Here is a 12,660-nt window from a genome sequence, read left to right as displayed (position 1 = left end):
AACTTCTGAGTTATTTCCTGCGTTTTCAGTTTTTATTCTACATTTCTAGCATCAGAATTTTTAGCTGATTTCCATCCTTAACTCCTTGGTTCTTGCAAACAGCCACACTATTTTCATCTCTCCATCCCCAAAGCCTTTAAAATTGTCATCTCCTTCCTCTTCAGTCATAGCCATCTGCTTCAAAGTCTTTCTTTTATACCTATTATCACTGCATTGAAATCTGTCGAAGACTTCATGACATTGTAGAATTATCCTCAGGTACAAACGGTGAAAGGGAGGAAATTACATCTGAAGTGAAAAGTACAGCTCAAAGACTGTAGTCTTGTTGCACAAGGGAACAATTTACTGATATGGCTGGCGCATAAATATCAAGAACAAACCTTCCAAATCAGAGTTAACACCCCTTCATTACCTATGCAGTGCCAACTTCTTCCCCGATATCCAGGCTTCAATGCATCACAACCTTTTCCAATAAACACACTTGTCTCAATTAATTTCTTCCCAGGCAGCTTCAGGTTGAATCAGACTATACTGCGCTTTCAACCTTTTGTAATATTCTCCCATTTACCATTAGTTTGCTCAAAACCCTGTGGACCACAAACCAACTTAGCCATCAACTGAGGACTTGCAATTCTTCAACACCTCCAGCTTTCATAACTGAATACCCCAAAATACCCAGCGGGATAAAGCAGTTAATTGGTATCGGGTAATGTGGTTGAAAATTACCATAAGCTTTACTTGCTACATGGTTTCTCTCTAACTTCATCTCTTACCCTCCCATCTATCCATTATCCACACCCCAGGACCCATTTCCCACAATTATCTCAGATCCAGGAAACTTTTACCTATAGTTAAAATATTTTAAAAACACATAATTTTGTTCATGCATTTAGAAAAGTGCACATAAAGCTCAGATGTTCCATGCCTCTTCCAGCTAACAAAGTAGTTTAAATACAGTTCATTTATTTTCAGTGCTACGTTTAAATTCAAAGAACATTCTTAAAACACAGTTAAAACTCACTGAAGATTTCTATTTTAAGCATTTCCAAATTGTAAACAATTTCTAAAATACAAAGGATTTCTAAAACATAGATACAATTCCTATAAGCTAAAATGACATACAGTACTAATAAACTGCAGACAAACCAGTCATGCTTCACAGAAATCAAAGGCAGAGGAATGGATTCTAGTTCACCCCATGTTTCTGTCATTCTTCTTGTTGTCCCTTAGCCATTTCTAGTAAGCCTGAACTGCTCTCTACATTTATACTGTTTCTTTGGAATGACTTCACACTGGTGTAATACCCTGGTTAAGATTTTTACTGCTATGCTGTAGGTAATTTCATTTTAGCAGTCCTGTAAGAGCAGTTAGTTCTGCTTTCTTCCTGTTTGGGTTTGAGCTAAGATAAGGGGCTTTGTTATCCAATTTAGGAATGTGGTGTCAGCCAAGCAGGATGGTGGAATTGGGAGAAGGTTCTAGAGAACGCCAGGCAGAGAGGATTTTGTGATGGACACTGGTGCGGGTCGAGATCCTTTCAGCAGGAGCTGGGAGAAGACAGGAGGGAAGATGGCTGAGGATGCCATCCCTGTTACACAAGCTACTTTATGCACATGAATAGCTTCAAAGAGGAAGAACCAGTACTCCTGTGGGAGAGCACGTTTGTTCTCAATAGATTTTGAGCAACATTTGGAAAGTAGTGTGTGCTTTCACGCAGACCACAGGTCCAGTGCATGAGTAGAACATAATTTCAAGATGAGCTCCAACTTATGTACATATTTGACTGTTTAATTATGATGGGCTCCTTTGGTTTTTTTTCTTTCTTTTCTTTAATAACCATTTGGTTGACTTAACATTCCTAAATACACATGCAGTGTACAGTCTGTTATTTCTTGCCAACAGGTGATTGCCAGGAGCAGTAAATTACACAGCATTCACACAAATCGGGTTTCGGGTAGGTGAGATATCCCACACTCATGGGTTTGGCAGGACCCAGGTCATTTCTACCCTAGACATACGGAGGCTGAGAAAGGTTGTTTTCTCACAGCTGAGTCCAGTGGCTGTTAGCAAGGGGCTAAGGAGCCGGATCTCCATAGACACCTGGTAGAAAGGGATTTCACGCATGGTACTTTTTCAGATAACTTTAACACAGGTGATGTAAAAGCTACTGGAGTCAGAGTTCATAGGTACCCAAAATTAATATTGGGAAGCTGACTCACTTGAGTACGCAAACCTACCAACTATTAACAGATCAGCTATTTGGTATGCTGAGTGAAAACTGGTCTACAAGCTTCCTGGAAATAAACAACTTCGCCAGCATTGTCTAAGTTGAAAAGTGCCCATTTAACATACCAAATTGCCTTACAATAAACCTGTTGAGCAATAAGACCAGGCACTGTGGCTAGCAAGCATGCCCTATAGACAGTACTTGTTTACAAAGCTGCACTTCTAACTTCAACCAGAATACTGCATGCCATTTACTTTAAGAACTGAAGACTATTTCCTGTTTAATACCAGAAGCTGAACCAAGAATATCAGTTGGAAGTTTAATTTATTTGAAAACAACACGTTTAACTTTCTGAGTGTCAGCTGCTGTGTTTTAAATGCTGGACTTTGCAAAAAAAGAAGTCACTTGGCCCAGGACAATAAATCTTCATCACAATATTTTTGCGTCAGTTATCACTGTGGAGGACACTAGTAGTATGCCAGAAATTCAAGAGTGTCGGGGGGCAGAAGTGAGTGCAGTTGCAATTAAGAAGGAGAAGATGCTTAGGAAGTTGAAATGTCTGAAGCAGATACGTCACCTGGACCAGAAGGACTACGCCCGAGGTTCTGAAAAAGATAGCTGAAGAGATTGTGGAGTATTAGTAATGATCGTTCAAGAATCATTAGATCCTGGAATAGTTCCAGAGGACTGGAAAACAGCAAATGTCACTCCACTCCTTTAGAAGGGTGAGAGGCAGAATAAAAGTAATTATAAGCCAATTAATTTGACTTCAGTTGTTGGAAAGATGTTGGAGTCAATTATTAAGGATGAGGTTTCCAGGCACTTGGAGACATGTAATAACATTGGCCAAAGTCAGCATAGTTTCTTTAAGGGGATATCTTGCCAGACAAATCTGTTGGAATTCCGTGAGTGAAATAACAGTCAGGATAAGACTAGAAAGGTAAGTGGATATTATTTATTTACATTTTCAGAAGAATTTCGACAAAGTACCATACATAAGGCTGCTTAACAAGATAAGAGCCCATGTATTACAGGGAAGATACTAGCATGGATAGAAGACTGGCTGACTGGCAAGAGGCAAAGAGTGGAAATAAAAGGGGGCTTTCCTTGTTGACAGTCAATGATTTGGATGACAGAATTTTATGGCTTTGTGGTCAAGTTTGAGGATGATATGAAGATAGGCGGAAGGGCAGGTGATGTTCAGGAAGCAGGGAGTCTGCAGAAGGAATTAGACAGATTGGGAGAATGGCAAAGAGGTGGCTGATGAAAATATTATCATGAACTTTGGTGGAAGAAATAAAGGCATAGACTATTTTCTAAACTTGGAGAAAGTTCAAAATTCAGAGGTGAAACAAGACCTGGGAGCCCTCATGCAGGATTCTCTAAAGGCGAACTTGCAGGTTGAGTCAGTGCTAAAGAAGTCAAATGCATTGTTAGCTTTCACTTTGAGAGAACTGGAATATAAAAGCAAGGATGTAATGCTGAGAATTTATAAGGCATTAGTCAGACTACACTTGGAGTATTGTGAGCAATTCTGGGTTCTTCATTTAAAAAAAAAGTGCAGGCATTGAAGAGAGTCCAGGGGAGGTTCATGAGAATGATTTCTGGAATGAAACGGTAAATATGTGAGGAGTGTTTGATAGCTCCTGTACTCACCAGAGTTTAGAAGAATGAGGGGGAATCTCATTGAAACCTATCAAAGGCCTGGATAGAGTGGATGTGGAGAGGATGGTTCCTATCGTAGGCAGATCTAGGACCAGACGCCTCAGCCTCAAAAAAGAAGGCTATCCCTTTAGAGTAGAAGGTCAAACAGAGGTGGATTTTTTGGAAATTATTACCCAGCTGACTGTGGAAGCCAAGAAATTTGGTAATTTAAAGCAGAGATTGACAGTCAGGGTGTCAAAAGTTACGGGACAAAGAAATGGGAGGCAAACTTAATAACTACAATGAGAGGCACCTTATTGGGTGCCTCATGGACACAATAAAGTGGCCACTATGTGTATGTTCATGTTCTGCTTCAGTAGCCCACCCACTTCAAAATTCAATGTGTGGTGCATTCGGAGATGCTCTCATGTGCATTACAGTTGTAATGTGAGGTTATCTGAGTTACTTTCACCTTCCTGCCAGCTTGATCCAGCCTAGCATTTCTCCTCTGACTTCTCTCATTAACAAGGCACTGCTGCTCACAGGATGTTGATTTGTTTTTTGTACCTCCTCTGAAAATTCTAGAGACTATTGTGAGTGAAAATCCCAGGTGATTAGCAGTTCCTAAGATATTCAAACCACCCTTCCTGGCACCAACAATCATTTCATGATCAATGTCACTTCAATCACATCTTTTCCCCTATTTGGTCAGAACAATAACTGAACCTCTTGACCATGCCTGCATGATTGGCTGATTAGACAGATATATTACTGAGCAGGTGTACTGATGTACCTAATAAAGTAGCAACTGAGTGTATTTTGCATCAGACTTAACTGACAGTATGCCAGAAATTTAAGTGTGTCAGGAAGCAGAAGTGAATGTGTTGTTGCTATTATTGAGGAGAAGCTGCTTGGTCTGAAGGATCTGAAGGTAGATGAGTCATCTGGATCAGATGAACTACTCCCCAGGTTTCTGAAAGAGGTAGCTCAAGAGATTGTGAGCCATTAGTAATGATCCTTCAAAAATCACTAGATTCTGGAGTGATTCCAGATTATTTGAAAAGTGAAAATGTCACTGCACTGTTTAAGAAGGGAGAGATGCAAAAGATGGGAAATTTTAGGCCAGTTAGCCTGAATTCAGTGTTTGGTATGATATTGAATTGAATTGACTTTATTATTGCTTACATTTTTCATATACGTAAACGAGGAGTAAGAATCTTTATGTTACTTCTCCGTCTAAATGTGCAAGGTACAATTTATAGTAATTCATAATAAATAGTATGTACAACAGGATAGTCAATATAACAAAAAAATATAGTTGTGTCAGCATGAGTTAAGCAGTCTGATGGCCTGGTGGAAGAAGCTGTCCCGGAGCCTGTTGGTCCTGGCTTTTATGCTGCAGTACCATTTTCCAGATGGTAGCAGCTGGAACAGTTTGTAGTTGCGGTGACTCGGGTCCCCAATGATTCTTCGGGCCCTTTTTACACACTTGTCTTTGTAAATGTCCTGAATAGTGGGAAGTTCACATCTACAGATGCACTGGGCTGTCCGCACCACTCTCTGCAGAGTCCTGCGATTGAGGGAAGTACAGTTCCCTTACCAGGCAGTGATGCAGCCAGTCAGGATGCTCTCAATTGTGCCCCTATAGAAAGTTCTTAGGATTTGGGGGCCCATACCAAACTTCTTCAACCGTCTGAGGTTAAAGAGGCGCTGTTGTGCCTTTTTAACCACACAGCCGGTATCTACAGACCATGTGAGTTCCTTGGTGATGTTTATGCCGAGAGGTAATGTTGCAGCTATATAGGACCCTGGTCAGACCCCACTTGATTGCCTCACTACAGGAAGGATGTGGAAACCATAGAAAGGATGCAGAGGAGATTTACAAGGATGTTGCCTGGATTGAGGGGCATGCCTTATGAGAATAGGTTGAGTGAATTCAGTCTTTTCTCCTTGGAGTGACAAAGGATGAGAGGTGACCTGATAGAGGTGTATAAGATGATAAGAGGCATTGATCGTGTGGATAGTCAGAGGCTTTTTCCCAGGGCTGAAATGGCTAGCAAGATAGGGTATAGTTTTAAGGTGCTTGGAAGTAGGCACAGAGGAGATGTCAGGGGTAAGTTTTTTACGCTGAGAGTGATGAGTGCATGGAATGGGCTGCCAGTGACAGTGGTGGAGGCGGATACGATAGGGTCTTTTAAGAGACTTCTGGATAGGTACATGGAGCTTAGAAATATCGAGGATTATGGGTAACCCTAGGTAATTTATAGACAATAGGTGCAGGAGTGGGCCATTCGGCCCTTCGAGCCAGCATCGCCATTCACTGTGATCATGGCTGATCATCCACTATCAGTATCCAGTTCCTGCCTTATACCCATAACCTTTGATTCCACTATCTTTAAGGGCTCTATCCATCTCTTTTTTGAAAGCATCCAGAGACTTGGCCTCCACTGCTTTCTGGGGCAGAGCATTCCATATATCCACCACTCTCTGGGTGAAAAAGTTTTTCCTCAACTCTGTTCTAAATGACCTACCCTAATTCTTAAACTGTGGCCTCTGATTCTGGACTCACCCATCAGCGAGAACATGCTTCCTGCCTGCAGCATGTCCAATCCCTTAATAATCTTATATGTTTCAATAAGATCTCCTCTCAGCCTTCTAAATTCCAGCGTATACAAGCCCAGTCGCTCCAATCTTTCGACATATGACAGTCCCGCCATCCCAGGAATTAACCTTGTGAACCTACGCTGCACTTCCTCAAATTTGGAGACCAAAACTGCACACAGTACTCCAGGTGTGGTCTCACCAGGGCCCTGTACAGCTGCAGAAGGACCTCTTTGATCTTATACTCAATTCCCCTTGTTATGAAGGCCAGCATGCCATTAGCTTTCTTCACTGCCTGCTGTTCTTGCATGCTGCTTGCTTTCAGTGACTGATGTACAAGAACACCTAGATCTTGTTGTGCTTCCCCTTTTCCTAACTTGACTCCATTTAGATAATAATCTGCCTTCCCGTCCTTACCACCAAAGTGGATAACCTCACATTTATCCACATTAAACTGCATCTGCCATGCATCTGCCCACTCATCCAGCCTGTCCAAGTCATCCTGCATTCTCATAACATCCTCCTCACATTTCACACTGCCACCCAGCTTCGGCAAATTTGCTAATGTTACTTTAATTCCCTCATCTAAATCATTAATATATATTGTAAACAGCTGCGGTCCCAGCACTGAACACTGTGGTACCCCACTGGTCACCGCCTGCCATTCCGAAAGCGACCCATTAATCTCTACTCTTTGTTTTCTGTCAGCCAGCCAATTTTCAATTCATGTCAGTACTCTGCCCCCAATACCATGTGCCCTAATTTTGCCCACTAATCTTCCATGTGGGACTTTATCAAAGGCTTTCTGAAAGTCCAGGTACACTACATCCACTGGCTCTCCCTTGTCCATTTTCACAGTTACATCCTCAAAAAATTCCAGAAGATTAGTCAAGCACGATTTCCCCTTTGTAAATCCATGCTGACTTGGACCGATCCTGTTACTACTATCAATTATAATTTCTAAGGTTAGGTCATGTTTGGCACAGCTTTATGGGCCGAAGGGCCTGTATTGTGCAGTAGGTTTTCTACGTTTCTATGTTTGTAACTTAAAGCTTTTCACCCTCTAAACCCCAATAACCTGTCTCCATTCCTCTGTAGTCCACAACCAGCTCCTTTTTTTTGCGACATTAATGGAGAGGTTGTTTTCTTGACACCACTTTGTCAGGGAGATGACTTCTCTGCAGGCTGCCTCATGATTATTTGAGATTGGGCCAATCAGTGTAGTATCATCAGCAAATTTAATTAGCAGATTGGAGCTGTGGGTGGCGACACAGTCATGGGTATACAGAGAGTAAAGGAGGGAGCTTAGTATACAACCCTGCGGGTCACCTGTGTTGAGGGTCAGAGGTGAGGGAACCCACTCTTACCACCTGCCAGCGATCTGAAGTCCAGGATCCAGCTACACAAGACAGGGTGAAGACTAAGGTCTCTAAGCTTCTTGTTAAGGTGAGTTATGGTGTTGAGTGCTGAACTGCAGTCCAAGAACAGCTTCCTCACATAAGCATTCCTCTTCTGCAGATATGTAAGGACAGTGTGTAGAGCTGTGGCTATTGCGTCATCTGTCGATTAGTTTTGCTTCGGTAGGTGAATATTATAAAGGACGAGGTTTTGGGGTATTTGGAGGCATATGATAAAATACGCCAAAATCAGTGTATATACAAGAGAGAGACATTGGAGTCAATGCACTCCACTGGAGTGCTGGGAGTACTGTGGTGTCATGTCCAAGGCTACCTCCAGTGTTCACTCAAGGGCAGACAAGCCATATTGAGTTCAACTGCAGACTGCTGTAACATTCATGGACTCAGGGACTTGGATGATATGATTTTGTGTGCGACTGTATTTTATTAATATCTTATATGTGCTATATATTGCTTAGTGACTTGTGTAACCATTGGTACTGTGTTTTGCATCTTGGCCTCAGAGTAATGCAGTTTTGTTTGGCTCTATTCATGGGTATACATATAAGGTTGAATGACAAATGAACCTGAACTTGATAGGTGCCAGAAAATGGCCAGTAACATCATGAAGGATCCCACTCACTCTGCTCATGGACTGCTTGTCATACTCCCATCAAGTAGGAGGCCACGTAGCATCAATGCCAGAACCACCAGACTCAAAAACAGTTACATTCCCCAAGTCTAATCAACATTCCCACCCTTCCATGCCCCCAACCGCCACTACTTTAATATTTCCTGTCATTCACCTCATTTACAGACATTCCCATTGTTATCATCATGTTATGGATGTACAGTCAATCTATGTACATAAGCTATCATATATATTTACATTTACTGTGATTTTTATTATCATTATGTTCTTTATCTTTTTTGGGCTTTTTTTGTACTGCATCAGCTCCAGAGTAACAATTATTTTGTTTTCCTTTACACTAGTGTACAGGAAATAACATTAAGCACTCTTGAATCTGAATCTTGAATTTTGAATCTAGTTTCTGTAGGGCGGAATCTGGCTTGACAAATCCGTTGGAATTCTTTGAGGAAATAACAAGCAGAAAAGACAGACAAAGGAGAGTCAATGGATGTTGTTTACTTTGATTTTCAGAAGGCATTTGACAAGGTGCCACACATGAGGCTGCTAAACAAGATGAGAACCCATGGTATTATCAAAAAGATGCTAGCATGAAAAGAAGATTGGCTGACTGCCAAGGGTCAAAGAATGGGAATAAAGGGAGCCTTTTCTGGTTGGCTGTTGATGATTAGTAGTGTCCTTCAGGGGTCAGTATTGGAACCAATTCTTTTTACATTAAATGTCAATGATTTGGGTGACAGAATTGACAGCTTTGAGGACCACATTTGGAGTATTGTGAGCAGTTTTTGGCTCCTAATTTAAGAAGGGATATGCTGGCATTAGAGAATAGGTTCACAAAAATGATCCTGGGAATGAAAGTGTTTACATGGAAGTTATCAACTTGGTTGAGTTTTTTGACATCATGATGAGAGAGATTGATCAGGGTAGGGCAGTGGATGTTGTCTACATGGATTTTAGTAAAGCTAATCCAGAAGATTAAGATGCATGGAGTCTGTGGCAAATTGTCTGTTTGGAATTATTCGAGCTGGAGGCCGGTAATCAATGTAGGATTCTGAGCTGGAACCTCTGCTATTTGTGATGTATATACATGACCTAGATGAAAATGTAGATGAGTGGGTTAGTAAGTTTGCTGATGATACCAAGATTGCTGGAGTTGTGGATAGTGTAAAAAATTGGCAAAGAACACTGCACAATATATTTCCATCGCAATTATAGGCAAACAAATGGAAGATAGAGTTTAACCCAGATAAATGTGAGGTGTTGCACCTTGGTAGGGCAAATGCAAGGAGAAGTACATGGTTAAGGGCAATATCCTTAACAGTGATGCTGAGCAGAAAGATCTTAAGATCCAAGTTCATAGCTCCTTGAAATTGGCTACACAGCTCATAGAGTGGTTAAGAAGGCTTATGAAATGCTTACGTTTATTAGTCGACACATTGATTTCAAAAGGTTCAAGAGGTTATGTTACAACTTTATTAAACTCTGGTTAGGCCACATCTAGAGTATTGTATACATTTCTAGTCACCCCACTACATGAAGGATGCTGAGGCTTTGGAGATGATGCAGAAGAGGTTTACCAAGAGGTTTCCTGGTTTAGAAGGCATGTGCTATCATAAGATGTTGGACAAACCTGGGTTGTTTTATCTAGAGCAGCGGAGGTGTTGGGAAGATCTGATTGAGATTTATAAGATTATGAGAGGCATAGAAAAAGTAGACAGGGAGTATCTATTTCTCAGGGTTGAAATGTCTAATACCAGAGGACATGTATTAAAGGTGAGAGGTTCAAAGGGGATATGAGGGTTAACTTTTTTGCTCAGAGTGGTGGTTGCCTGGTATGGTAGTAGAGACACATGCATTAGAGGTTTTTAAGAGATGTTTGGATAGGCACATGGCTGTAAGGAAGATGGAAGGATATGGACATTTTGTAGGTAGGAGGGATTAGTGTTTAGGTGTTTTTGATTTGCTTTTTAGCTAGTTCTGAGCATCATTGTGGGCTGAATGGTCTGTACCTTTGTACTCTTCTATATTCCATGCTCTATACGAGGAATGTTTTATGCCTCTGGGCCTATACTCACTGGAGTTTAGAAGAATGATGGAGAATCTCACTGAAACCTATGCAATACTGAATGTCCAATGTAGAGTGGACATGAAGAGGATATTTTCTATAGTGGGGGATTCTAGGACTACAGGGCTGAGCCTCAGAATAGAACTTACCTTTAGAACAGAGATAAGGAAAAATGTCTTTAACCACAGGTTGTTGAATCTGTGGAATTCATTGCCATAGATAGCTGTGAAACCCATGTCATTGTGTATATTTAACTTTGATGTTGATAGCTTCTTGGTTAGTCAGGGCATCAAAGGTTACTGAGAGAAGGCAGGAGAATGGGGTTGGGAGGGATAAAAAAAATCAGCCATGATGAAATGGTGGAGAAGACTCAAAGGGCCGAAAGGCCTAATTCTGCTCCAATGTCTTGCTGACTTATGATTTTATTGCAGAAGATAGGAGAATAACTTTGGGAGTGAAAATTAATCATCCATCATCAAATGATGGAGTAGACTTGATGGGCTGAGTGGCCTAATTCTGCTCATTTGAATTATAGTTTATGATCTATTGTATTGATAGTGTGGGATGCAGTCATGGTAAATGCTACTAAATTACAGGACAACAGCTGGATTTTCCGTGTAGGTTGTCATTGCCTGGGTCTGTGTGGTGTAAATTGATCAGCCCAGGCCTGGACGTTGTTCAGGATGTGAGCTGCTCCATTTCCGAGGCGTCACAATGGCTCTGAACATGTAAAATCAACAGCAAACATTCCTACTTCTGATCTTACAACTGAGGATAAGTCATTGATGAAGCTGCTGAAAATGTTAGGTTTTGAACGCTACCTTGAGGAAATCCTGCAGAGAAGTTCTATGGCTAAGATGATTGACCACAAGCACCTTCCTTTAAACTGGGTATAAGTCCAACCAACAGAGGGCTTTCCCCATGGTTCCATTTGAGTCCAGTTTAGTCAGAGCTCTTTGATTTTGCATTCTGTCAAACACTGCTCTGAAATTTGTTCTGTCACTTCTCCTCTGGTGTTCAGCCTTTTTGTCAATTTCTTCAAGATTTATTTTATGTTTATGGCTGTCAAATTATTCATCCTTCCATATCATCCATTGCCAGTGTTGAATGCTTTCCTCCTACACAGTGTCACATGCAAATCTTTGGTTTGAATGTAGACTTCAAATTGTGATGCATATTTTTTTTTAAAAAAAACAGATTAAGTCTCTTCAGCTTGGTAAATATAAAGTCAGACATTTTCATTTATTGTTAATTATTTTCTCTTTTTAGGATGAGAAAAATCAAGTGCTGATCTCAAATGTTTGGCTTCAAATGGTAAGAATTTTATTCACATCATTGTACTGTCCTGTGTACTGGTTGCTGCAGATGCAATTATGAAAAAAAAAAATTGAAAACCATGAGGAAGCTAAATTGACACTGCATTACTTGTAGAAATAGGAAATGAACCTTCTGTATGCTGAAGCATAATGTTCAAATCATTAAGGGTGAACCTAAAAGAGTCAGAAACCTCTTGGAACACTGTGTGCCAACATAATCAGCAGGGCTCTGCAGCAGTCAATATTGTCAGCAGGACGCACAACCGCATAGCTGAAGCAATAAATCATAGAGAAAGTATACATTAGGGAGAAGGTATGGATAAAACTTTGAGTATACAGTTGAACCTGCACTCAATGCTACTTATCCAGAGGCTGCCTATATCATGGAATGGAGTTAAAAGGTAATTCCCAATGTCAGGCCCTCCATTAAGAGTAAAAACAAGAGAAACCAAAATTCCTGTAAACAAGCCCCTGGAGAAGTAATATTTCATAGATATGTTATTGCTTGAGAGGCATACAAAACTAACTTAAATTATCACTTTAAGTAACATAGTGGCAGAGAATCTAGCAGACAGTGTTTCTAAACTACATTAAGCTACTTTTAGAATAATTATCAAGTATTGTTTAACCTAGAGGATGATCTCATATGGAATAAACTTTACAACAGTATAAGGAAAGTCTGGAATTCATTAGGTGACAATTCAATTTTGTAAGGGATGCTTATTTATGCTAACCTCATCTGCCCACATTAAGCCAGTATGTCT

The 12,660-nt window shown here is 40.7% G+C and overlaps 1 protein-coding gene across 1 annotated transcript in view; it reads left to right on the top strand.

Moving 5' to 3' along the window:
* The window catches only part of chrna8 (cholinergic receptor, nicotinic, alpha 8), a 396,880-nt gene that overhangs the window by 234,984 nt on the left and 149,236 nt on the right, over nucleotides 1-12,660 (top strand). The window contains exon 3 of the mRNA XM_063047641.1: nucleotides 11,850-11,894. Coding sequence (XP_062903711.1) covers nucleotides 11,850-11,894 — 45 coding nt within the window. The remainder of the gene's footprint in view (nucleotides 1-11,849; nucleotides 11,895-12,660) is intronic.

The sequence above is a fragment of the Mobula hypostoma genome, chromosome 5 (genome assembly GCF_963921235.1).
Source record: "Mobula hypostoma chromosome 5, sMobHyp1.1, whole genome shotgun sequence".
Lineage (NCBI taxonomy): Eukaryota > Metazoa > Chordata > Chondrichthyes > Myliobatiformes > Myliobatidae > Mobula > Mobula hypostoma.
Note: the sequence above shows the minus strand (reverse complement) of the source record. Positions and strands in the feature narration are given on the sequence as shown.